At 48.3% G+C, this 25,320-nt stretch overlaps 1 protein-coding gene across 1 annotated transcript in view; it reads right to left on the bottom strand.

Annotated features, from left to right (window-relative positions):
- Window positions 1-2,180: 2,180 nt before the first annotated feature.
- Window positions 2,181-25,320, bottom strand: part of PNOC (prepronociceptin) — a 198,049-nt gene continuing 174,909 nt past the window's right edge. The window contains exon 3 of the mRNA XM_088447530.1: window positions 2,181-3,164. Within this exon, the coding sequence (XP_088303656.1) occupies window positions 2,580-3,164 (585 nt within the window). The 3' untranslated portion in view covers window positions 2,181-2,579. The remainder of the gene's footprint in view (window positions 3,165-25,320) is intronic.

Raw genomic sequence — 25,320 nt, 5'->3', positions numbered from 1 at the left:
CTGTGGGGCCGCCCCCAAACGGCAGGCGTTCCTTCGGGAACGCCTCCGTTTGGCCAGCCGCCCCCCCTGCCCGCCTCCAAAACGGGGCAAGCTGTCAATCACAATCGACAGCTGCCCCGCTTTGGTGCGAGACCCGTAGCGATGGAGCGCCCGTCGCAGGCTGGGTCTCGCGCATGCGCAAGCCGGAGCCGGCTCCGGCATGCGCATGCATGGTGGGGGACCATCGACCTGGTTGCGAGCACTCAGCGCTTGCGACCGGGTCTGAATCAGGCCCACAGTATGCCACTCACCTAGCCTAGCTACACAACACAGTACCCAGATATGGTGTGCTACCTGCCTATTCTAGTTACGCACAGCGCCCGGAAGCGGGTCTGAATCAGGCCCACTGTCCCATTAGCTTGGCATGGCTGGCTCGAGCCCCTTGAGTTCACAACACTATAATTTATAAAGGAATATTATTTGCTTGATGCATATTATTATAGAAACTCTATAATCCCGTTGGCATTTGGTGTTTCCACTTATACCCGACACCTCCTTCCTCGCCCAACCCCTAACAAATCTTTAACCCGTCTTTACCTATGTTTCCTTCCATCTAGCCAATGTTGTTAATGGCGTTTCTCTGCTTAGGTTCACACATAAAGAAGAAAATGAAGGTTCTAAACAGAAATAATTAAAAAGAAAAGTGGGGACACTCTGAAAGAGAAGAATGTTGGTTGGAGAGAGCCATGTTGTTGTAGACAGGAGTGGGGAGGTCGAGGGACATTTCTGCAGCACTATAGCTGACGGAGTGTTGACATAGGGATTCTCGTGGCTAGAGAAAGCGACTCTTGGGGAGGGTTTAGCATCTTGTGCTGAAGAGACACTACTGGCATTTACGAAGACGCGTGTGACAATGCATACTGTATTAAAGGGTGACAGATGTTTGTTCATTCTAATCTCTAAGCCACACATTGTGAAAATAACAAATCTTGCATTTTGTCTGCCTTCAATATTATAATGAGAAAAAGGACAGTTTCTTTGTATAATCATCAATGTCCTTGGCCGTATGCAAAATAGAAAGTGGAGAGAAAGAAAAGTCACTTTTGTTGGGCACTGTTCTCTTTCCACATACGTTTTTCGGCCATTTTCTGGTACGAGGCAATATTAATTTCATTCATTTAATAGTAGCCGGAGGCAGTGACATCACGCCTCATTGAGGTCATTGGCTCCCAATGCACTGATTAGCTACATCATCAGGTGTATAACATAAAGGGAAATGTAGTCGCTATTTGCAGACATCAAGAAGGGATATTTCAAGTTGTCTTTGTAAGTAGCAAGTGCATTTTGACCAGTGATGACTACGCCTGATGTATACTCCTACTCCAAGAGGTGGGGTGGGGGTGAGAATGGTAAAACGATGACTTTACTTGATTTTAATTTTGGTTATTCGACTTCCCATGGTGATTATTAGTTCAGGCTGTGTCTTTGTGGGATTTTCTGCATTATACTGGATCCCAATGCACATCTTACCCCCTCAGCTGGGTTATAAGGTAGCAACAGTACCCTAGCCTAGATGCTGCTATCACAGAATAAGATAAATGTACCTATAGTATTTAATTAAATCCTTTGTGAACAGATGGACAGGGTATCTGGAAGCCTGTTGAAGATAAAATACTTTGGTTGTACACAATTTAAGTATATATATATATATATATATATATTCATTGCCAGTTAACCACTATAGATGTATAGACTAGAGGTCCCGCCTATAAAATCATTCAGGAAAGAATATGGGTACACATACAACCGCAAACTAGTTATTCAGGTGATTGTCTAGGTTTCTCCAGTATTTGCAACTGGCCCATTTGCAGAGGCATCACTGAAACTGGATGCTGCGTGCGATGTACAATGCTTTATGACATCAGAGTATCAACACCTAGGGTGGAAATGTATCAAAACAGTGGAGAAGTTGCCCATAGCAACCAATCAGCTATTGACTAGTCTTTATCAGGTACATTCTATAAAATGATAGGTAGAAGCTAGCTGGTTGCTATAGGAAACGTCTCTACACTAGGGAAAATGACACCTGTGCAGGTGGACTCCATATTATCCACTACTGAGCTGAGCCGTATCAGCCGACATCCTACCCAGCAGAATAGTCAGTTATTATTTCTTCACATCATTCTACTAGCAGTCATGCGAAAAAGTGAATGTTTAATTAATGAAAGCCCAATTAAGATTGTAATTTAGGTGCCAAGTGACAACGTAAGACCTATTACATGCTATATATTTACATAAATAGTATACTGCTAAAATTAAAGCAACGGAAATATTGGACAAGAAATGAAGGCAGCTGAATTTTTCCTCTTTTTGACGCCACCATGATCTCTCCCTCTCTCTCCCCGTTGCGTCAAATATTCACTGAGACGCTATCAACATCAGTTTATGAATGGAGCAGTACGAGGTACGTCCACTAGTCATGGGCCAACAGATCGATGACATTTGTGAGAAAGTCCTAAAGTATATTCTGAGGTGGAGGTTGACTTTCTGCCTTCGTAGTTCCAAAATCAAATAACTATGTGCATCAAGAAACAATAGTCTTATATTTTATTCTGTTCATTCATGTCATTGGTGAAACTGTCATACTCGGCCGAACGGGTAGACATGCCCAAGTATTGCCGAAGAAACTCACTAAACCTCTTCTGATTGTTCCATTTCCTGGCTGATTTCCGGACCCCGATGAAGCCTCCGTAACGCTTCTGGAGATCTTTTGATGGACCCATGAATTTCCTGTAGCTGTATTTGCCTTTTACAAACCCCCCAAATCTTTTCGACATGGCATTTGTGGGATCTTGAAAATCCAAGATTTCATCTGGCCCAGTGGTCATCCCAAGTGTAGTTTCTCCTCCATCAATGCTGGTGTCTTCTTCTCCTTCCTCACGGATCAGGCTGCTAAGCTTAGACAGTCTTTTCTCATCCTTAATTTTACTTAAGTCAACCAACTTTGTGAGATCGTTCAGCCGCTTGAAGTTGGCGGAGAGTTGGCTGTCTTCAATGTTGAACGGCTTAAAGTCTTCCTCAAAACTGTCCATGCTGAGTTGTATAGACGACTTTATGAGAACTGTTTTGCACACAGCCCACATTGAACTTGAGTAGATTTTTCCTTCACACTCCACAATGCAAACCTGTTAATACATAAGCAATATATAATGGTTATATGGACAAATTCAAATTCACCAGAACACTATACTGATTGCTTTCACACTCATGGGCTCTACTAATAGTTCTAGATTTACTCTCATGAGGAATAACTGAGAGTTATTATTCCAACTGCTCCAAGACTGAAGGGAGGTCTTCAGTTAATATTTAACTAAAGCTAATTGTTTTTTGGGTTTGTTTTTTAATTACTTTGTTTTTATTATTTTTTTTCTTTCTTTTGCTGGCAACCCCTGTTATCCACAAAAATTATTCTTTAAGGTATTTTTTGATAAATTCCCATACTAAGAAGTGTTGAATTACTGGAAAAAAGAAGGATAGCTGGCAATTAGACCACATGACACAGATTCGGGCAGAACTACGAATGTGAAAGAAGCAAAAATTAGGGTAACTAAAAGGGAAAATAATAATCTCTTCTGAAATATCCCAACATGATTGTAGAACATATACAGATCGGATTCTGTGAGACCTAAACCCCTTCAAGTTATAAAGTTATTACATGCAGAATAAAGTTATTACACATAAAGTTATTTCACACAGAATAAAGTTATTAGACGCAGAATAAAGTTATTACACGTAATTAGATTTATTACATACAGAATAAAGTTGTTACACATAAAGTTATTACATGCAGAATAAACTTATTACACATAGAATAAAGCTATTACATGCAGAATAAAGTTATTACACACAAAATAAAGTTATTACACAAAGTTAGTATTACATGCAGAATAAATTTATTACATGTAAATAAAGTTAATAAATGCAGAATAAAGACATTAAATGTAAATAAACTTATTACATGTAGAATAAAGCTTATTACATGCAGAATAACATTATTACATGCAGAAAAGTTATTACATGCAGAATAAAGTTATCACACAAAAAGTTACTACATGCAGAATAATGTCATTACACAAAAAGTTATTACATGCAGAATAAAGTTATTAAATGTAAATAAAGTTATTACATGTAGAATAAAGCTTATTACATGCAGAATAACATTATTACATGCAGAAAAGTTATTACATGCAGAATAAAGTTATCACACAAAAAGTTATTACATGCAGAATAATGTCATTACACAAAAAGTTATTACATGCAGAATAATGTCATTACACAAAAAGTTATTACATGCAGAATAAAGTTATTACACATTATAAAATTACAGGATTTAGCAAACAATCCAACAACAGAACATTAGGCCTTATTCTGTGCTCAGCACAATTCAGCCTTTAGCTGATCTGATTAATGACCCTGAAAATGACAAAGATCAATGCTGCAATCATCAACGTCATCATGAGAAGTACACGGACTGACACCTCTACACGGAGCATGTGCGTGCACCCAGACTGACACCACTACACGGAGCATGTGCGTGCACCCAGACTGACACCACTACACGGAGCATGTGCGTGCACACAGACTGACACCACTACATGGAGCATGTGCGTGCACCTAGACTGACAACACTACACGGAGCATGTGCGTGCACACAGACTGACACCACTACACGGAGCATGTGCGTGCACCCAGACTGACACCACTACACGGAGCATGTGCGTGCACACAGACTGACACCACTACACGGAGCATGTGCGTGCACCCAGACTGACACCACTACACGGAGCATGTGCGTGCACCCAGACTGACACCACTACACGGAGCATGTGCGTGCACCCAGACTGACACCACTACACGGAGCATGTGCGTGCACCCAGACTGACACCACTACACGGAGCATGTGCGTGCACCCAGACTGACACCACTACACGGAGCATGTGCGTGCACCCAGACTGGCACCACTACACGGAGCATGTGCGTGCACCCAGACTGACACCACTACACGGAGCATGTGCGTGCACCCAGACTGACACCACTACACGGAGCATGTGCGTGCACACAGACTGACACCACTACATGGAGCATGTGCGTGCACACAGACTGACACCACTACATGGAGCATGTGCGTGCACCCAGACTGACACCACTACATGGAGCATGTGCGTGCACCCAGACTGACACCACTATATGGAGCATGTGCGTGCACACAGACCGACACCTCTACATGGAGCATGTGCATGCACACAGACTGACACCACTACATGGAGCATGTGCGTGCACCCAGACTACCACTACATGGAGCATGTGCGTGCACACAGACTGACACCTCTACATGGAGCATGTGCGTGCACACAGACTGACACCACTACATGGAGCATGTGCGTGCACCCAGACCGATACCATTACATGGAGCATGTGCGTGCACCCAGACTGACACCACTACATGGAGCATGTGCGTGCACACAGACTGACACCACTACATGGAGCATGTGCGTGCACACAGACTGACACCACTACATGGAGCATGTGCGTGCACCCAGACTGACACCACTATATGGAGCATGTGCATGCACACAGACCGACACCTCTACATGGAGCATGTGCGTGCACACAGACTGACACCACTACATGGAGCATGTGCGTGCACACAGACCGACACCTCTACATGGAGCATGTGCGTGCACACAGACCAACACCTCTACATGGAGCATGTGCATGCACACAGACCAACACCTCTACATGGAGCATGTGCGTGCACACAGACCAACACCTCTATATGGAGCATTAATATGCTAATGACGCAGGTGGCGTCTTGTGTAATTAGACGCCTTCTGCCAGCTTCTCTGATCTACATCTGTGTCCGAGGACGCTGCGTATGATCATCTGCGAAAACACCGGCTATCTGAGTAACCCTCCAGTTACGCAGGATGGCCGGTGTTTTCACTCTGCAGGGGCCGGCAAGTCTGCGCCTAAACGGGGATGACGCCCCCACTTTGTAAACCATTCACCGTTTCCACCCCATCCCACCCCCGGAAGTCAGTAATGCTGCGGCTTGGGGGCACTGCGAGCGATCTGGCAGAAGACGACCTGCACATGTGCAGTACTGATCCTGCATGTGCAGACACAGACCATCTGTAGAACAAAAGTTGTGCATTGGCGCTTACGTCACACAATACATCATTATGTTAATTAAAAAAAGATTATTTATTAAATCATATAACCAAAGAGAACTAAAAGTAGAATCACGCAGTTCACAAAAACAGCTCCATAGTAGCCAGTATACAGCTATTTCCTATTCAAACAATGAGATAACAGAGGGCCTGATTCAGAGACGGACGCTCTGAAAGAGCGCTCGCTCTGAATCAGGGCGTTTTATGTGACCACCCACAGCTATAGCGAGCGGCCAGGTTGATGGTCGCGATGGTCAAGACCATCACGACCATCGGGCTTGCAACGAGACCCTTGTGGTAGAGTCTCGTTGCCGCAAGCCCCAGATAGATTTCGGCTCTAACAGAGCCGAAAGCACTCCCACTGACATCACTTGTGATGTCAGTGGGGCCTCCCCCAGACGGTAGGCGTTCTCATGGGAACGCCTCCGTCTGGGCAGCCACCCCCCGGCCCGCCCACCAAAGGGGGCGTGCTGTCACTCAACATTGACAGCACGCCTCCTTTGGTGCGAAACCCGGAGCGACGGCTTGCCTGTCGCTATCCGGGTGTCGCGCATGCGCACGGCGGAGCCAGCTCCGTCGTGCGCATGCGCCCTGGGCCACCATCGACCCAGTTGCGAGTGCTCAGCGCTTGCGACCGGGTTTGAATCAGGCCCAGAGCCGGAAGCTCTCACCAATGATATCAGTGGGGCCGCCCCCAAATGGCAAGCGTTCCGTTGGGAACGCCTCCATTTGGCCGGCCATCCCCTCGGCCCGCCCACCAAATGGGGCGAGCTGTCACTCACCATTGACAGCTCGCCCCCTTTGGTGCGAGACCCGGAGCGACGGAGCACCCGTCGCTAGCCGGGTCTCGTGCATGCGCACGACGGAGCCGGCTCCGTCATGTGCATGCCCAGTTGGCAAACATTGACCCGGTTGCGAGTGCTCAGCGCTTGTGACCGGGTCTGAATCAGGCCCAGAGTTGCAATATTGTTTCTCCAATAGAAATGTAGCAAACTGTGTATATAAATCCAGACAATGTAGCGATCGGCTCCAGCAGTAATGCTGGCTACACACTGGCAGATATATTGGCGGATCAATTGATCGCAGGGGGGGGCGCAATATGCTCCCGGGCCAGATGACAGATGGCGGTTGCTCAGTGTGTATGAACGACCATCACCTGCAGATATATCTGTTAAGTGTGTACCCAGCTTTAGTGAAAGCGGGATAATCAATCTAATATCAGCCTGTTTAGACCAGGATATAAGTTTATTAGTAATGGCACAATAGAAGGATCGATATGCCAGTAGTCACACTATGTTAATCTCAATGGGGAGAGTCAGTACATATACGCATTAGGGATAGTATGGCTGCAAAAATAAATACCACGCACACACTGCACCCATTATAGATATGCCACTGGCTGGTGCTGGTCCCCAGGGAGTCTTCAACGACTCTACAGATTAGAAACAGGAGGCGGCTTCAGCACTTAGCGGGAGATAGGAGGCAAACACCAGTAAAGTTCAACGCGTTTCTCTGTACATAGACGTCTTGCTCAAGAGGCTAGTGCATCTGTTTATTGCTTTTCTACAGACCATCTGTATCTGTGCGAGCAGGACTGATCCTGCAGGTGCAGATCTCTCACCACTAGGTTTGCGGACAACACTGAATCAGAAATCAGACCCAAAATCAGCTTGATCTTAAAGACAACATGTTCAGAATGTCGGCACTCAACAGGTCAACATACACAATGTCGACACTGACAGAATGTCGACAGTAGGATTTTAAAAGTAAAAAGTCTAACCCTAACTTTAATCTAACCTTAGCCCTAACATTACGTGTCATTCGGGCTGTCAACATTAACAATGCTGACATTCTGGCAACGTCGACGTTATGGCAACATTGTGAATGTCAGCATGCTGTAACAGTGGCACATGCAGGGGGGGCTTCTGAGTATCTACAAACCCCCCTTCCAGGCGGATCAATCGCCATGGTTGCGCTTATGCTGGTAATGCAAATAGCACAACAAGCCTTTCCCTGGTGTAGAGCCGGGCACCTGCATGTGCAAGGACTGAGACCATCGCAGTGCGTCTGAATGGCCCCCACCCAGTCACCGCCCTGGAACACCAAGCATATTTCGGATAGCGTGCGCAGCACACATTTTTTTTTTTATCGGTAATTCGCGCACGCGTCAAGATCCGTTACCGTTGTTGCTCACAGTGAGGATTTATATGCAAAGCGGTTGACAGGCAGAGACCATTTGTAGGCGGCAAAGGGGAGTTGTGGCGGGCATATGCAGGCGTATCACAACCATTTTGGAGGCGTGTCTCAGCCTGCGACTACTATCCTGCATGCAGATGTCCGATAATCATCTGACCTGCGGCCCATGCTGCGTTTTTGTACCTTACTCCCCCATACTTGTCTGCACACATGGGGGAACCCTATCTTGAGGGGAGTCTTCTCTTTCAAACGATATGACACCTGTGGGGGTATATTTATTAGAGTGCGGGTTTACAAAAGTGGGGTTGTTGCCCATAGCAACCAATCAGATTCTAGCTACCATTTTCTAGAAGGTGCTAGATAACTGATAAGTAGGATATTATTGGTTGCTATGGGCAACATCTCCACTTTTGTAAATCCGCACTTTAGTAAATATACCCCTTACTATTTCAGGTCTGGTGATTACCAGACTACAGGCGGGATGCATTAGGCATCCTGTCAATGTTCGCATACATACTGGCATTTAGTAACGCCGTACGCACTGTGATTTAAGGTACAATTTGTGTGGATACCGCATAAAAAAAAATCAGTGATATTGACGTCAGAAAGTGACCTCAGCACAAGGGAGAGACACCCCCAGCAGTGATGTTGGAATGTGACCTCAGCGCTAACGTCAGAAAGTGACCTCAGCACAAGGGAGAGACACTCCCAGCAGTGATGTTGGAATGTGACCTCAGCGCTAACGTCAGAAAATGACCTCAACACAAGAGAGAGACACCCCCAGCAGTGATGTTGGAATGTGACCTCAGCGCTAACGTCAGAAAGTGACCTCAGCACAAGGGAGAGACACTCCCAGCAGTGATGGGGTAATTGCATAAAGTGCATCTTTTTAATCCTGGTAAGTCCCGATTCCGAGCTTTACGCTAATGCAATCACAAATTACATCTCTCACGGATCGCAATTGCTAAAACTGGTAATGCCTTCCAAAGCTTACCCGAGCATAGGGCGCCAAGCTGCTTTCTGGTATCTGTGCCGCGACGTGCAACAACGTAAACATCGGCAGCACTGACTCAGATCGGGCAGCCTTGCAGCATGTAAGTCACGTCTGACCAGCTTCAAACACGGCGGCTCTCCTGACACGCATAGAGCTCTTGCTCTGCGAAGGAGATCGCAGTGGCTAATTTATGCACGCCCATGCAACGCTGTTTAAACAGTCAGACCCACCTGAGTTTTTGTAACCCCCACCCCACCGTTACCACCTGAAATTCTAACTACTTTCGTTCACTTTGCGAGTGAATCCCTTATGCGAGTGTAATTGTGATACAATTGCTCGATCTGCGTAAATATCGGTATTGTGTAAGGCTCAGAATTGCGCCCCTAGCACGCTGTTATGGTGCATACACACGGTCAGATTTTTCCTTCAGATCTGAACGATAACGATTTAAAAATCGTTCAGTCGTTCATATCTGAAGGAAAATCTGACATATCTGACATACCTGAACGATGGACGATGAACGATGCGCGTTCCCGATGGTCAGATAACGATATCTGACATCTGATGTTTTTGCAGTCAGACTTGGACGATTCCATTCATTTTAATGCAGTCAAAAATCGTTCAATCGTTCAAATCGTTCAAAACTTTGGTAAAATCGTTCATCTGACAAATCTGACCGTGTGTATGCTCCATTAAGGTGAGGACGAAGCACGTCTGTGACGGAGGGCCTGATTCAGAGCCGCTCGTAAGTGGCCGCTCGTTCGCTCCGAGCGATGTTCGCACAACTGCGCATGCGTATGGGTTGTAATGCGCATGCACCAACCAGTCATTGCGGTCGGAAATCGAGCGCTCGCAAAATAGCGAGTGCCTGCTAATTTGAGTGACAGGATGAGACGTTTGTGGGTGGTCACAGGGGAAGGTGCTTGAAAACGGGGAGTGGAGATCCGAACGCAGGCGTGCCAAACGGTCAAAACGGGCGTTTTAAGGGTGTGCATAATTAACAAAGCAGCGTCATCGACCACGTCACTTGGTTGTTTCTTAGCCTGAACTGTTCGCATGATTGCGGTAGGAAAATCCAACCACAAGCACTGCGAGCAGTTCAGACGCCTTTCGATGTACTTGATTAATCTAATAAATAGCGGAGATGACGTAGGATGCGAGCGGCCAGGGGGCGTCTTTACAAAATAGCGAGCGCATGTTTCGTTCGCTCGCTCAGACATAGAGGTGTCAACAGACCGCAAAGAGCGAGCGCTCAATTTAAATTGCCGGCCCCTTTTTCTGAACGAGCGAGCGTAAATAGCGTCCGGCTCTGAATCAGGCCCTGAGGCCGGACTTTGTCATCCGATGGTCGCTGATCATCTACAATGTATTGTATTCAGCTTCTATTCACCGTACCTTCTGGTGGTTACAATATGTCACATTTAATCTTCCTCCCTTGTGTAAGATACAGTATGTACATAAATCACATTCTACAGAGTGCAATTTAAATGTTTCCATTTTGCAGCTGGGAAGTGATTTGTGTCCATCAATGCAGGGAACACAGCTGAAAAGTGGAGTCTTAATGGGATAAAATAAAATGACTGTAGATAAAAATGCTTCATGCCAAATACTTTTTAAAATAGCATAAAAAGTTAATGGGAATTATTAAAGAGACGGCAGCCTTAAACATTTACTTTGCTTAAACGGAGAATGTACTGTAAATGTGAGTACTTTCCTGTTATTCCTCTGTGCAGCCTAGTTATAGACTTAGGGGGAGATTTATCAAACCTTCTGCAGAGAACAGGTGGAGAAGTTTCCCATAGCAACAATGAATCATCTACTAGCTAACATTTATCAAGTGCTTTCTATAAAATGATAGGAAAAAGCTCATTGGCTGCTTTGGGAAACTTCTCTTGTCGTCCTTAGAAGTTTTGATACATATCCCCCTACCACCTCTCTTAATGCTCTCTGCTGTATTTAGGTCCTTGCTAAAACTGGCAACTCCACAATAATGTAATACCCCTTTTACACCAGAGCTAAAGCCCGGGTTATTGCAGGGTTAACCTGGGTAGCTCCTTGGCGTAGAAGGGGACAGGATTGGATTCCCGGGTGGAGTGACCCGACAATCCAACCCAGGTAACTTGCAGGGTTTAACGCAGGAATGACCCGTGAAACCCTGCGGTGTGAACAGCGCGCTCGCGATGACCTGGAATGTGACGTATGCTGGCCGATTGGCTGGCTTCAGTGGCGTTTGGAGATGACGTTATCTCCAAGCATCCACTTCCATGCCGGAAGAGCCGGGTCACTGCAGACCCGGCTCTGATGCGAACGGCGCCGTCTTGGGAATATCCTGGGTCGGCGCAGGCTAAATTCCGGGTCTGATCCGGTTTGGAACCCTGTTCCTGCCTCCGGGTCAGACCCGGAATTTAGGTATAAAACCGGTATTATTGTCCAACAAGGCCAAAATAATCACTAGGCCCCAAACTATTGTGAGAAGATTATCACTAATCAGTAATTGCGCACACGGTCAGATTTGTTGTCAGATATGAACGATAACGATTTAAAAATCGTTCAACCGCTCATATCTGAAAGAAAATCTGACGTGCGTGCCTGCAACGATGAACGATGAGCGTTCCCGCAGGTCAGATAACGATATCTGACATCTGATGTGTTTGCAGTCAGATTTTAACGATTTCATTCATTTTAATACTGTCTGAAATCATTCATCTGACAGATCTGACCGTGTGTATGCACTATAAGACGAGGGTATTTTGGTGAAGATTAAGGCCCTGATTCAGAGCCGGACGCTCTGACCAGAGCGCTTGCTCTGAATCAGGGCCCTCCTCCATTAAAATGGAGCGTCCTCCTGGACGCTCGTCTAGCTGTGGGTCACCACCCACAGCATATACGAGCGTGCAAAAAGATGGTCGCGATGGTCATGACCATCGGACTTGCGAGGGAAACCCTGCGGTCGGGTTTCCCAGCCGCAAGGCCAGGAGTGATTTTGGCTCTATCAGAGCCAAAATCACTCCCACTGACATCACTAGTGATGTCAGTGGGGCCGGCTTCAGACGGTAGGCGTTCCCATGGGAACGCCTCCGGCTGGCAGGCACGCCCCCGGCACGCCCACCAAGGGGGCGTGCTGTCAATCAACATCGACAGCACGCCCCCTTTGGTGCGAGACCCCGAGCGATGGAAAGCGATGCATGCGCACGACGGAGCTCCCTCCGTCGTGCTCATGCGCAGTGGGGAACATCGACCCACTTGCGAGCGTACTGTCGCTCGCGAGTGGGTCTGAATGATCCCCTAAGAACTATGGAGAGTAGCTATTTGAATGGTGAGTTTTAGCACCTTCATAAAAATTAGATACATCTGTATGACAAAATTAACTTTACATGTTTGTTCTTTAATGATTGCAGTAGCAGTAACATTATAGTGCTAGCTATCACTTTTATACCCCTTTTCCACTAGAATGCTGGGTCACACCTGGGATTACAATATGTTCATACGCCCATCTCGGGCATGGCCCAGCTAAAACCCCTGTCAGACAGACGGCCTGGCACTAATGCCAGGTCAATGACACTAGTGGCATCATGTGATGAGCTGGTGCATGGAGATTATGGGCCTGATTCTGACCCGCTCGCGAGCGCTAAGCGCTCGCAAGCAGGTCGATGGTGCCCAAGTGCGCATGCGCACGACGGAGGCGGCTCTGTTGTGCGCATGCGCGAGACCCAAATAACGACGGCCAAGACGTCGTTAAGGGTCTCGCACCAAAGGGGGCGTGCTGTCGATGGTGATTGACAGCACGCCCCCTTTGGTGGGCGTGGCTGCCCAGACGGAGGAGTTCCCGTGGGAACGCCTACCGTCTGGCGCCGGCCCCACTGACATCACTAGTGATGTCAGTGGGAGTGCTTTTGGCTCTGATAGAGCCAAAAGCACTCCAGGGCTTGCGGCAACGAGACCCTACCGCAAGGTATGGTCGCGATGGTCTTGACCATCGCGACCATCATTTTGGCCGCTCGCTATAGCTGTGGGTGGTGACCCACAGCTATGCGAGCGGCCAGGAGGCCGCTCCAAAAAGCAGAAGGTACGGCCCTGATTCAGAGCGAGCACTCTGTCAGAGCGTCCGGCTCTGAATCAGGGCCAATGTCATCTCTTCTCTAGCACCTCTATGACAGCTGTCACCTTCCCAGCTGTACTGTGTATGGAGAATTGTGTTGCTATTTGTTACTTGTGCTCTGTTTATAAGTTGGTTACTGTATTGTAATGTAATGTTCTGTGTACCCATTACTGTATGCATGGCGCTGCGGACCACTTGTGGCGCCCTATAAATAAAATGTAATAATAATCTCCAAGCAACGGTTCTTCCTATGCAGAGAACGAGACCCGGGTTACACGTTCACACTGCATCACAAGCAGGGTTGAGCACTCGTTCAACCCTTCTCTTGACCAGGGTTGTAATGCTTGACCCGGCTTATATCAACCCTGCCCTTACATACTCCATAATAACCCGGGTTACTGCGCACTCACGAGCTGAAACCCAGATTATTGGAGCGAGTGGATAAGGGGTATTACTCTGAACTAGTACAGACTTTTATTAGAGCCCATGTCAGGAGCGTTTCTAGAGAGGAGGGGGTCTGTGTGCAGTCTCCGTCGCTGGCCCCTTCCTCTCCGACCGGCGGCCAGCTGCGCACTGAGCGGTGCGTGTCCAGTGCCGCACTTATAGACTCTGGGCACTAGAGTGCGCCCAGAGGCTATAGCACACCAGGAAAATGGCAGCGGCGACCATTTTACCTGTACTGCCGCATGCGCAAACTAAGGGAAAATGGCCGAGGCAGCCATTTTCCACAGGTAAGTTTTATGGGTGCAGGGTGTGCGGTACAGGCCTGTGTGCACCGCACACCCTGCACGCATTACAAATACGCCCCTGGCCCATGTCCTGGCAATAGACCATTCATTAATTTATCAGGGAAAAATGAGTGGAGGCCTTTACTATGGTTCTAGTGTCTTGGTTTTTGCTTTTACATATTTCCATGATCATTGGTCATATGTACAGCCTCCTCGCGGGCTCCCTCCTCCCAGGCAGTACAGTAGACTCTCGATTAGAATGTACGTTACTATACTGAACTGCGTCCTCTGCTGAATCAGCCCCAGAATTCCATAACGCTGATTTGGTACAGAAAAAGCAGGACATCCGGCATAGATAGGAAGAAAATGCTTACAGATAATAATGTGAGGCATCAAAGCTAATTAGCTAATACAAAAGCGCGTTTCAGATGATTGGATGTTCAAAGAGCAAGTTATTTCAATTAAATGCAAATCAATGCAGGGTTATTACATTGCCGCTTACAGCCCATAACAAGGATTCTCGTTCCACTGACATTTAGCGGAAATATAACACAGGGGCACGTGTCTAACCTTGTGGTACAGTTCTGCAAATTAAATTGACAAATGTATTTCCAATTGCAATAAGATGGCAAAAGCAAACCAAATAAATATATATTTCTACTTCAGGGTCCATAGGGTATCCACAGGATACCTTGGGGGTATAGGCGATGGCGGCATACATCCAGGCACCACAGAGTTAAAAACTTCTCCATCCTCCCAGGATGCACTGGGGTCCCTCTCCTATACCCCGCCCCCGAGCCTCAGGCACTCAGTTTTCGTCGGTGCCTGGCCGAAGTCGGATGCACCGTACAGAGTGGGGGTCTGCACGGCCCCTGAAGTTCTTCAATGCAGCTGTGGCTGCACATCTAATGAGCAGACAACATGGACAGTCTGTACTGACGTCCATGTCGTCGCTGCTACACCCCGCTGGTACCAGAACGCCAGTACTGATCCGGGGATGCTGGTGGGTGACTGGGGTCACAGCTAGCGGTGGCCCCGGTTGCCCGGACTGTGGCCGGATTTACGGGGGTTCAGGTAAGCGGCAAGGTCCCGCGGTGGGTCCCAGCCGAATAGCACAGTCCCTAGTCCCCAGGCAGGGGGCTCCCTGGGGACTGGCTGCAGTGTGGAACCAGGCTACTGATCCCCGCGCTTTCCACTACCCCCTGGGACTGAGGACTGGACAGAAACAGTAAATGTCCAGCGTCCCAGGGGTTAAATGCATGCCAGGGGAGCACGCTTTCCCTGCTAAGCAGCCTGCGCCTCCCCCGCTGCACACGGTCTCTCCACAAGGTGGTTAGGCATCTGCATGCGCTCCGCCCCCGGACCAGCCCTCCCTCTGCTCCTCGGTGGCCATTTTAATACATGTGGCAAACGCTGCTGGAAGCTGTTAACGCGGGCATCGTGGTCTGGGTCCCCCTGCATCGTGGTCTGGGTCCCCCTGCATACCTCTCCTCCGGTGCAGGGTCAGTGTATGCAGCGCTGTTTCCTACCAGGCTGAGGTCTGGTTAGTTGATGAAGCGCAGATACTGCAGGGTTTTCCATATTCTGTATTGTATGTGACTTTGGGCTAGCGCTGCTGTCTGTTAATTTCACTTTCACATACTGTCAGCTATTATCCCTATCCCTGTTTTTCTTCTCTGCTAACAAGCCCTTGCGGTGCGGTGTTGCAAGTGGGATTTATACCTCACTATACAACTTGCTGTGAAATGCGGTGGTCACATACAGCTCCGGGTCACACACTCAGTATGTCTGACAGTGAGCACGATTTCCCCATTCCGCCTAAGTGTACTGTATGCAAGGTACCATTGGCAGAGGGTGATGGTAACTCTGATGGATTATGTAAGGCGTGCCTGCGGTTGGCACGGCCGACTTCTGTCACTACACCTGTGCAGGAGCTACCATGGGCTTGTTTTGCACTTACTATTCTGGTGGGCCAGTTAACGACAACCCCTGCGTGTCCCCAGATGGGGGTCTCACAGCAGTCTATGGTGTTGTCCCCTATGCAGGGGTTTCCTAAACAGTTAATAGTACCTCCAGAGTTTCCCGTTGTCGCCCCCTCAGGTCATCCATGAACCTGCGTGGGATAATTCACTGTCTACCTCAGTACAACAGCAATCAGAGGTGTTACAGGGCTAGTCGTCTGTGCGGGCGCAGAAGCGTCTGCTGCAACCTCATCAAGATCAGGATGCTGTGACCACAGATGATGGCTCATACGTGCGGTGCGCACGGCCTTGGTTATTGAGGATGACGCTCCTCCTGTAGCTAAATCAAAATATGCCTTTTTCAAGGATATTGAAAGTGATACTACGGTGTTTCCCCTATCTGATCATTTAAAGGAGGCGTGGAAAACGCGTGGAAAACGCCGGGTAAGCGTTACCAGCCCCCTAGACGGTTTGCGGTGGCATACCCTTTTGCAGATAATTATTTAGCAAAATGGGATAACCCGCCACAAGTGGATGCACACGTCTAGTAAAGAGTGCTACGTTGCCTATGCCCTCTATGTCCTCCTTAAAGGATCCAACGGATCGCAGGGTCGTAATATGTTTGAAAATGATTTATTCCCTTGCAGGAGGCATGTCCAGACTGGCTTTGGCCGTGTGATGGGTGGCAAGAGCTATGGAGCACTGGGCTGATACCTTGGAGGCATCCCTGGACCCAGACTCATCACCTGAACAGGTGGAGTTGGTGGGTAATTTAAGGGACTCAGCTACCTTCATTAATGAGGCAGCTTTAGATATGGGCCTCATGACGTCCAAGATCTCCTCGGCAGCAGTGGCGGCTCGTCGTATCCTGAGGCTGCGTTCTTGGAAGGCGGATGCTGATTCCAAAAAGGGTTTGGAGGGGTTACCCTTCAATGGAGAAGTGCTGTTTGGCCCTGATCTAGACAAAATTGTGGATACTTCGGCAGCAGCTAAGTCTGCGTGTCTGTCTTCCACTACTGTCCCATCAGGAGCGGGTTCTTCATCCTTTTGGCCCTACAGAACGCAGAACAGTCCTTTCCTAGGAGGACTGCCGCCAAGAAACCTGCAAAGCCCAGGAAGCAGGCCTGGGGTACCAGACGTCCCACTCCCAAGTCCGATGACAAACCTTCGGCCTGACGGGACGGGCCTCTCTTTGGGGGACCTCAAAGTGGGAGGCCGACTTCTGAAATTCGCCCAAAGCTGGTGTCTGACCACTTCAGACACATGGGTCAGAGAAGTGGTCTCTCAGGGGTACGCCCTCTCCTTCTGCAGGAGGCCTCCCAGCCGGTTTTTCACCATGGGCCTTCCGTCCAATCAGGACAAGGCCCGGGAACTCAAGAAGGTAATGCACTCGATGCTCCAGAATGGAGTTATAGTGCCAGTTCCTTTGTCTCAGAAGGGATTGGGGTATTACTCCAATTTTTTTCTGGTGCAGAAACCCAATGGGTCCTACCGGCCAATACTCAACCACAAATTTCTGAGGGTTCCTTGGTTCAGGATGGAGACCCTGCGTTCCATTATTTTAGCAATGGAACCTGGGGATTTCATGGTGTCGCTGGATATTCAGGATGCTTACCTGCATATCCCTATTGTCCCAGCACAATAGATTTGCAGTGGTCAAGGACCACTTCCAGTTTCAGGCTCTGCCCTTCGGTCTGGCTACAGCACTTCGGGTGTTCACCAAAGTTATGGCCGTCATGACAGCCCACCTGCGGTTGCAGGGGGTCCGCCTGTTACCTTATCTGGACGATCTCCTGTTACTGGCAGAGTCCTCAGAGAAACTTCAGCGCCATCTGCAACTAACAGTCTCTGTATTGCAGTCTCTCGGCTGGCTGATAAATTGGTCCTCCCTGGTACCATCACAGAGGATGCTCCATCTAGGAGCTCTGTTGGATTCCCAACATCAGAGGATCTTGGTGAAGGGGGAAATGATCTCTGCGTTACAGGCAAAGGTCCGTCTTTGCCTGCAGAGTTGCTGGGTGTCTATTCACTCGGCAATGAGGTTACTGGGATCCATGGTATCCATGTTCGACATGGTGGAGTTTGCCCAGTTTCACTCAAGACCTCTGCAGAAGCTGATCCTTTCTGGATGGAATGGGTAGTCCCAAAGGATAAAGACACAGACTATGGTGCTTTCCCCGGAGGTGCGATTATCTCTGGCCTGGTGGCTACAGACGGCTCACCTGAACAAGGGGCGCCCCTTTTGGAATTCAGACTGGGCCCTTCTGACAACTGATGCCAGTCTCCGAGGCTGGGGAGCGGTGATGGGTCCACACTTCTTTCAGGGACGGTGGACATCGGTAGAAGCTGTTCTTCCAATAAACATATTGGAACTGCGGGCAGTATTCAAGGCTCTCCAGCAAGCAAGACAGGTCCTGCAGGGTAAACCTGTGCAGGTACAGTTGGACAACGCCACCACGGTGGCATACATAAACCGCCAAGGAGGGACTCGCAGTCAGGCGGCCCTGGGTATGGGCGGAATAGCATCTCACCGCAATATCAGCAGTGTTCATATCAGGAGTTCTCAACTGGGAAGCAGACTTTCTCAGCCATCAAGACGTGCATCCAGGAGAGTGGTCTCTTCACCAGGAGGTGTGTCAGCTACTGGTGAACAAGTTGGGCCTTCCAGAGATAGATCTCATGGCCTCACAACACAACAACAAACTGCCAATGTTCGGGTCAAGAACAAGAGACACAAAGGCTGGTCTAATGGGCGCTCTGGCGGTCAAGTGGACCTTCCAGTATGCGTACCTCTTACCTCCGTTCTCCCTTCTTCCTCAAGTGATACGCAAATTCAAGCAAGAAGGCGGCATGCTACTGCTGATTGCTCCAGCGTGGCCCAGGCGGCACTGGTACACTGATCTTCAGAGTCTCTCAGTGGACACTCCGCTGTTGTTGCCTCAACGTCAGGACCTGCTATCTCAGGGTCCTTGCCTTTATCCGGACCTGAGTCAGCTGTCTTTGACGGCGTGGCTATTGAGACTGCCCTCTTGAGGTCCAGAGGTTTCTCCAGTTCGGTGGTCAACACCATGCTGAGAGCTCGGAAGCCTTCATCTGCCGACGTCTACCTTAGAGTGTGGCGGGCTTTCTTCCAGTGGTGTCGCACTAGAGGTTATGCTCCTCTGGTGTTCAGATTGTCCAGGGTTCTGGCCTTCCTACAGGCGGGTTTAGACCAGGGTCGTCGCCTAGCTTCCCTGAAGGTACAGGTGTCTGCACTTTCGGTGTGGTTTCATCGTAGGATTGCTATGCTTCCTGATGTCCGCACCTTTATGCAAAGGGTGCTTCTTATTCAGCCTCCCTTTGTTTTTACCTGTGGTGCCATGGGATCTGGCTGTGCTCTTGAAGACTCTTCAAGGACCGCCATTTGAACCACTGGGCTCAGTGGATTTGAAATGGCTAACCATTAAGACTGTATTCCTTCTGGCTATTGCTTTGGCCAGAAGGGTTTCGGAATTGGGAGCTCTCTCATGTAGGCCTCCATTTCTAATTTTTCATAGAAACAGGGCTGTGCTGCGCACTCGTCCTGGGTTTCTTCCAAAGGTGGTATCTAGTTTCCATATCAACGAGGAAATTATTGTACCATCGTTTACTTCACCGGACCTTTCGGTTGGTGAGGCCACCTTGGATGTGGTGCGGGCCTTGAAAATCTATGTGGACCGCACTTCAGTCTATTGGAAGTCAGACTCTTTGTTTGTCCTTTATGGCTTCCATAAAAGAGGTTGGCCTGCCACTAAAGAAACATTGGCAGGATGGATTCGACTGGCTATCTCTGAAGCTTTTGCTCACGAGGGCCTTCCTGTTCCATCTTCTGTTAAGGCTCATTCCACTAGGTCTGTGGGTCCTTCGTGGGCAGCTCGATGTGGCGCCTCAGCTGTTCAGCTTTGCAAGGCGGCCACGTGGTCATCTGTCCATACTTTTGTACGGTATTATACTTTTGATACCTACGCCTCTCAGGATGCTTCCTTTGGGCGACGGATTCTCCTCTCAGCACAGGAGCATCCCCACCCTTGAAGGATACTGCTTTGGGACATCCCCAAGGTATCCTGTGGATACCCTATGGACCCTGAAGTAGAAAATATGAGATATGGTACGAACTTACCTTTGTTATCTCTATTTCTACGTAGTCCATTGGGTTCCACAGGACTCCCACCCTGGTGCACCTGTACTGCAGATGGGCTGTGAATCTGGTCACCGGTTTTTCAGTTTCCCTCTGGTGAGAATGTGATTCTTGTGTGTTCCAGACTTTCTTCTCTCTCTCTTTATCCTCCTGAGGCTCGGGGGCGGGGTATAGGAGAGGGACCCCAGTACATCCTGGGAGGATGGAGAAGTTTTTAACTCTGTGGTGCCGTCGCCTATACCCCAAGGTATCCTGTGGAACCCTATGGACTTCGTAGAAATAGAGATAACAAAGGTAAGTTCTTACCATAGCTCATATTATTTTATCTGAATGGGTTTCCCGTATTAACAGTGGTTGGAGATATTCTATAATTGGATGTAAACCAGTGGAATGGACTGAGTGTGGTTACAGATTCAGATTGATATGGGTAAACTGGAACATCACATTGTCTGTGTATATAGCATTAAAAATAAAAGGATAATTAAGACTCAGATGTCACAAAATCTAAATACTTGGTGGAGCTCAGCTCAAAAATTGAAGTCTCTGTTTTGATTTGTTGAGTCACTAAAATGAACATTGTCTGAGGTAAATCTTCTTCGGTCTTGGGTCTGAATTTAAACAGGAAATATGACATAAAATACGGTGTTACTCAACATTCGTTTTACCTCTTCTTCTTTATAGCTTAATAAAGAGGTTCCCAAACTCCGCCATTACAGTCCAGGTTTCAAAGATATCCATGATTGAGTCCAGATGGTTAAATCAAATTGGCTGAGGTAATAATTAAATCACCTGTGCTCAAGCATGGATATCCTTAAAACCTGGACTGCAATGGCGGAGTTTTGGAACCTCTGGGTTAATATATAGCTTCACTGCAACAACCTCAGATGTGTCAGCATGGGTTTATTATAGTGGGAGTACCTTGGGGACATAGGAATTGCTAATGTCTTTGGGATACTTGTATTTAGCTAATTAAAATCTACTAGAAGTATGAATGGATAAATCCAGTTTGTATGTGAGAGCTGCTTTATTAGGCTGTAAGAGGGGAACGTAATTCTCAGCGATGGGCGCGATTTGCCACTCCGGAATGGGAAATTACACCTATCTACTTCACACGTTTTCCCTAGTTTCCCCATATAGATGTGTAGGACTGCTCGCAGAGCTGGGGCTGCCGTCATTGGCTAAAACGTGAGCAGCAGAGCATCACTGGGATGTCAGGCAGCAGAGCATCACTGGGATTTCAGGCAGCAGAGCATCAATGGGATGTCAGGCAGCAGAGCATCACTGGGATGTCAGGCAGCAGAGCATCACTGGGATGTCAGGCAGCAGAGCATCACTGGGATGTCAGGCAGCAGAGCATCAATGGTATGTCAGGCAGCCGAGTATCATTGGGGATGTCAGGCAGCAGAGCATCACTGGGATGTCAGGCAGCACAGCATCACTGGGATGTCAGGCAACAGAGCATCACTGGGATGTCAGGCAGCACAGCATCAATGGGATGTCAGGCAGCAGAGCATCACTGGGATGTCAGGCAGCAGAGCATCACTGGGATGTCAGGCAGTACAGCATCACTGGGATGTCAGGCAGCAGAGCATCACTGGGATCTCAGGCAGCAGAGCATCACTGGGATGTCAGGCAGCAGAGCATCACTGGGATGTCAGGCAGCAGAGCATCACTGGGATGTCAGGCAGCAGAGCATCACTGGGATGTCAGGCAGCACAGCATCACTGGGATGTCAGGCAGCAGAGCATCACTGGGATGTCAGGCAGCAGAGCATCACTGGGATGTCAGGCAGCAGAGCATCACTGGGATCTCAGGCAGCACAGCATCACTGGGATGTCAGGCAGCAGAGCATCACTGGGATGTCAGGCAGCAGAGCATCACTGGGTAGTCAGGCAGCAGAGCATGCTGAGCTGAATTCCCTCCTGAAGAATTTTAGTTAACAGAAAGAGCAGCACTTTTATTTCCAGCGTCGTATGTTTCCAGTCAAGCGCCCTTAGCAAAGTCATGTTATGGTAAGAACATTTCAGTCCCTGACCTGGACTAGCCAGGCACGGAGCAGGGCACCCGCACACTGTGACTGTTGCTGCCGGTCTGCATTTTGCACCTGAGAACAGGACTAGCCTGGCAGTGAGACATTGGAATTATGGGCCTGATTCAGCGTGGATCGAAATTGCAACCGCGTACGCAGATCAGTCGATGGTTCATACTGCGCATTCGTATGCACCGCAGTGCGCATGACAGCATTGAGATCGCATTGCGATCACGCGCAGAAAGACAGCCATCGCAGAAAGAGTGATGGGACGTCAGCGTTTGGGGGTGGTGACGGGGGAGTGGTCGGAGAAACGCAGGCGTGCCTGTCCGTTTGAACGCCGTTAAATTAGCCACTGCGACGGCATACGCAGCTTGTGTACATACTGCGTGCAACGAGGTTAGCAATTCCTGAGACAGGTCAGAGCTGCTGTAATTGTGTGTGAGGGGCCGATGTTACTCGATGCTACCGATGTGTACGCAGGACTGCGAGGTATTACGGATGTGAGAAAGCAGTAGTGGGCGTCTCTTTGCTGGCTGTGTGACTGCAAACATTAGTATATTATCGCAGCCGGGTTGCTATGGGAAACATCTCCACTTCTAAAAACTCTCACTTTAGTAAATATACTCCTAGAAGTTTTATATTCAGGCTGTGAACCATGAATTTCATTATAAAGGTCATTTACAAATACAGAAATGAATGTACTATGGTACCTATAAACTTGGAGTACCACTGTTTATACGTTAGAGCAGGCTGACACTTGGAGCAGCCCTGTGGGTCATACAGGGCTGCTGTGAACTTTGGGCCTGATTCAGAGCCGCTCGTAAGCGGCCGCTCGTTCGCTCCGAGCGATGTTCGCACAACTGCGCAGGCGTATGGGTCATAATGCGCATGCGCAAACCAGTCATTGCGGTCGGAAATTGTGTGCTCGCAAATTAGCAAATGCCTGCTAATTTGAGTGACAGAAAGAGGCGTTTGTGGGTGGTAACAGGGGAAGGTGCTTGAAAACGGGGAGTGGTGATCCCGAACGCAGGTGTGCCAAACGGTCAAAACGGGCGTTTTAAGGGTGTGCATAATTAACAAAGCAGCGTCATCGGCCACGTCACTTGGTTCTCTTTTAGCCTGAACTGCTCGCATGATTGCGGTAGGAAAATCCTACCACAAGCACTGCGAGCAGTTCAGACGCCTTTCGATGTACTCGATTAATCTAATAAATAGCGGAGATGATGTAGGATGCGAGCGGCCAGGGGGCGTTTTTTACAAAATAGCGAGCGCATGTTTTGTTCGCTCGTTCAGACATAGAGGCGTCAACAGACCGCAAAGAGCGAGCGCTCAATTTAAATATCCGGCCCCTTTTTCTGAACGAGCGAGCGCAAATAGCGTCCGGCTCTGAATCTGGCCCTTTGAGTGACCACGTCAGCTGGCTAGGTACAGACACAGCTAGAAAAGGGGGTTTGAGGTTTCCGCACTGATTGGGGGGCTCCTGTTGTGGGGCAGCGGTCTTGTGGAATCCCCTTGAGGTAGTAGGCCCCAGACCAATGAGAGTGGTCACTTGGTGGAGGCTGCAGCTGGCATTGAGAGATGGTTGTTATGACTTATTGGGCTCTTAGCGCGGGGCATGCCTTACCTAGATTATTGCATTATAGCGATCTGAGGAGTCTATCTACTAAGCTTTGAAGAGAGATAAAGTGAACAGAGATAAAGTACCAACCACTCAGCTCCTAACTGTCCTTTTTCAAACACAGCCTGTAAAGTGACAGGAGCTGATTGGTTGGTACTTTATCTCCATCAGTGGCGGTTCCAGAGGTGGGGCTTCAGCACAGTCTAATGGAGCATACACACGGTCAAATTTGTCAGATCTGTCAGATGAACGATTTGAACGACTGAACGATTTTTGACTGCATTAAAATGAATGGAATCGTCCAAGTCTGACTGCAAACACATCAGATGTCAGATATCGTTATCTGACCATCGGGAAAGCGCATCGTTCAAATCGTTCATCTGACAGATATGACAGATATACAGAAAAAAGAAAATTTCCCTCCAGCACACTGCAGATAAATCAAAAAACTTATTGATTTATCTTTACACACCTATCCTTTAACACTTCACTATCACCTTTTTTCCCCTTTTCGTGTGATGCCCTGGGGGTGGTCCTTGGCTGGAATTTTTTGGGGTGCCTTGCTTCTCGGACGTGAACCCCTTAATTTTAGGGACGCTGGTATAGAGGAGCCTTGACGAAGGCCCAGCGCTTATTCATATATTTGCAAATGTATGTAAACCAATACCTCTGAATTTCTATTATCATGTAGGATTCAAGTATTTTTGATTTATCTGCAGTGTGCTGGGGGGCAATTTTCTTTTTTCTGTGTTCAGTGTAAACCCCGCCCTTTACAAGCACCTGTAGTATATTAAGCTGATTGAGCAACTACCATATATTTTTTGCTTGAAGATATGACAGATATGTCAGACTTTCCTTCAGATATGAACGATTAAACGATTTTTTCAATCGTTATCGTTCAGATCTGAAGAAAACTCTGACCGTGTGTATGCTCCATTAAATACAAACAGGAGAGCCACACCAACTGCCACCCCAAACACTGCCAACATCGTGAGCCAGGACACGCTGGCAGTTGGTGTGGCTCCCATATTTGAACTTTGTACTGCGCTGCAGTCCCACGTCTGGACTCGCCACTGATCTCCAGTGTGTCTGCAACTTAATGCTAATACCGGTAAAAGCCCTTCCCTGGTATACATCTGTGCGTCTGAATGTGCAAGGAATTAGATGCCCACTTTGAGCGTCTCCAGATGCTGCTATTGTGCTTGGTGCCTCTTTAGATGCCATCATCGGTTACAACATCAAAACTTCACCAGCCCTGTGTTAGGTGCATATTTTCTGTCTTTGCATGCAGGGGCACCGAAGGGAGGGAGACGGGGGGGGGCGGGTA

The sequence above is a fragment of the Taudactylus pleione genome, unplaced genomic scaffold (genome assembly GCF_031769625.1).
Source record: "Taudactylus pleione unplaced genomic scaffold, aTauple2 ptg000434l, whole genome shotgun sequence".
In the NCBI taxonomy this organism is placed as follows: Eukaryota; Metazoa; Chordata; class Amphibia; order Anura; family Myobatrachidae; genus Taudactylus; species Taudactylus pleione.
This window is presented reverse-complemented; position numbering and strand designations above follow the sequence as displayed.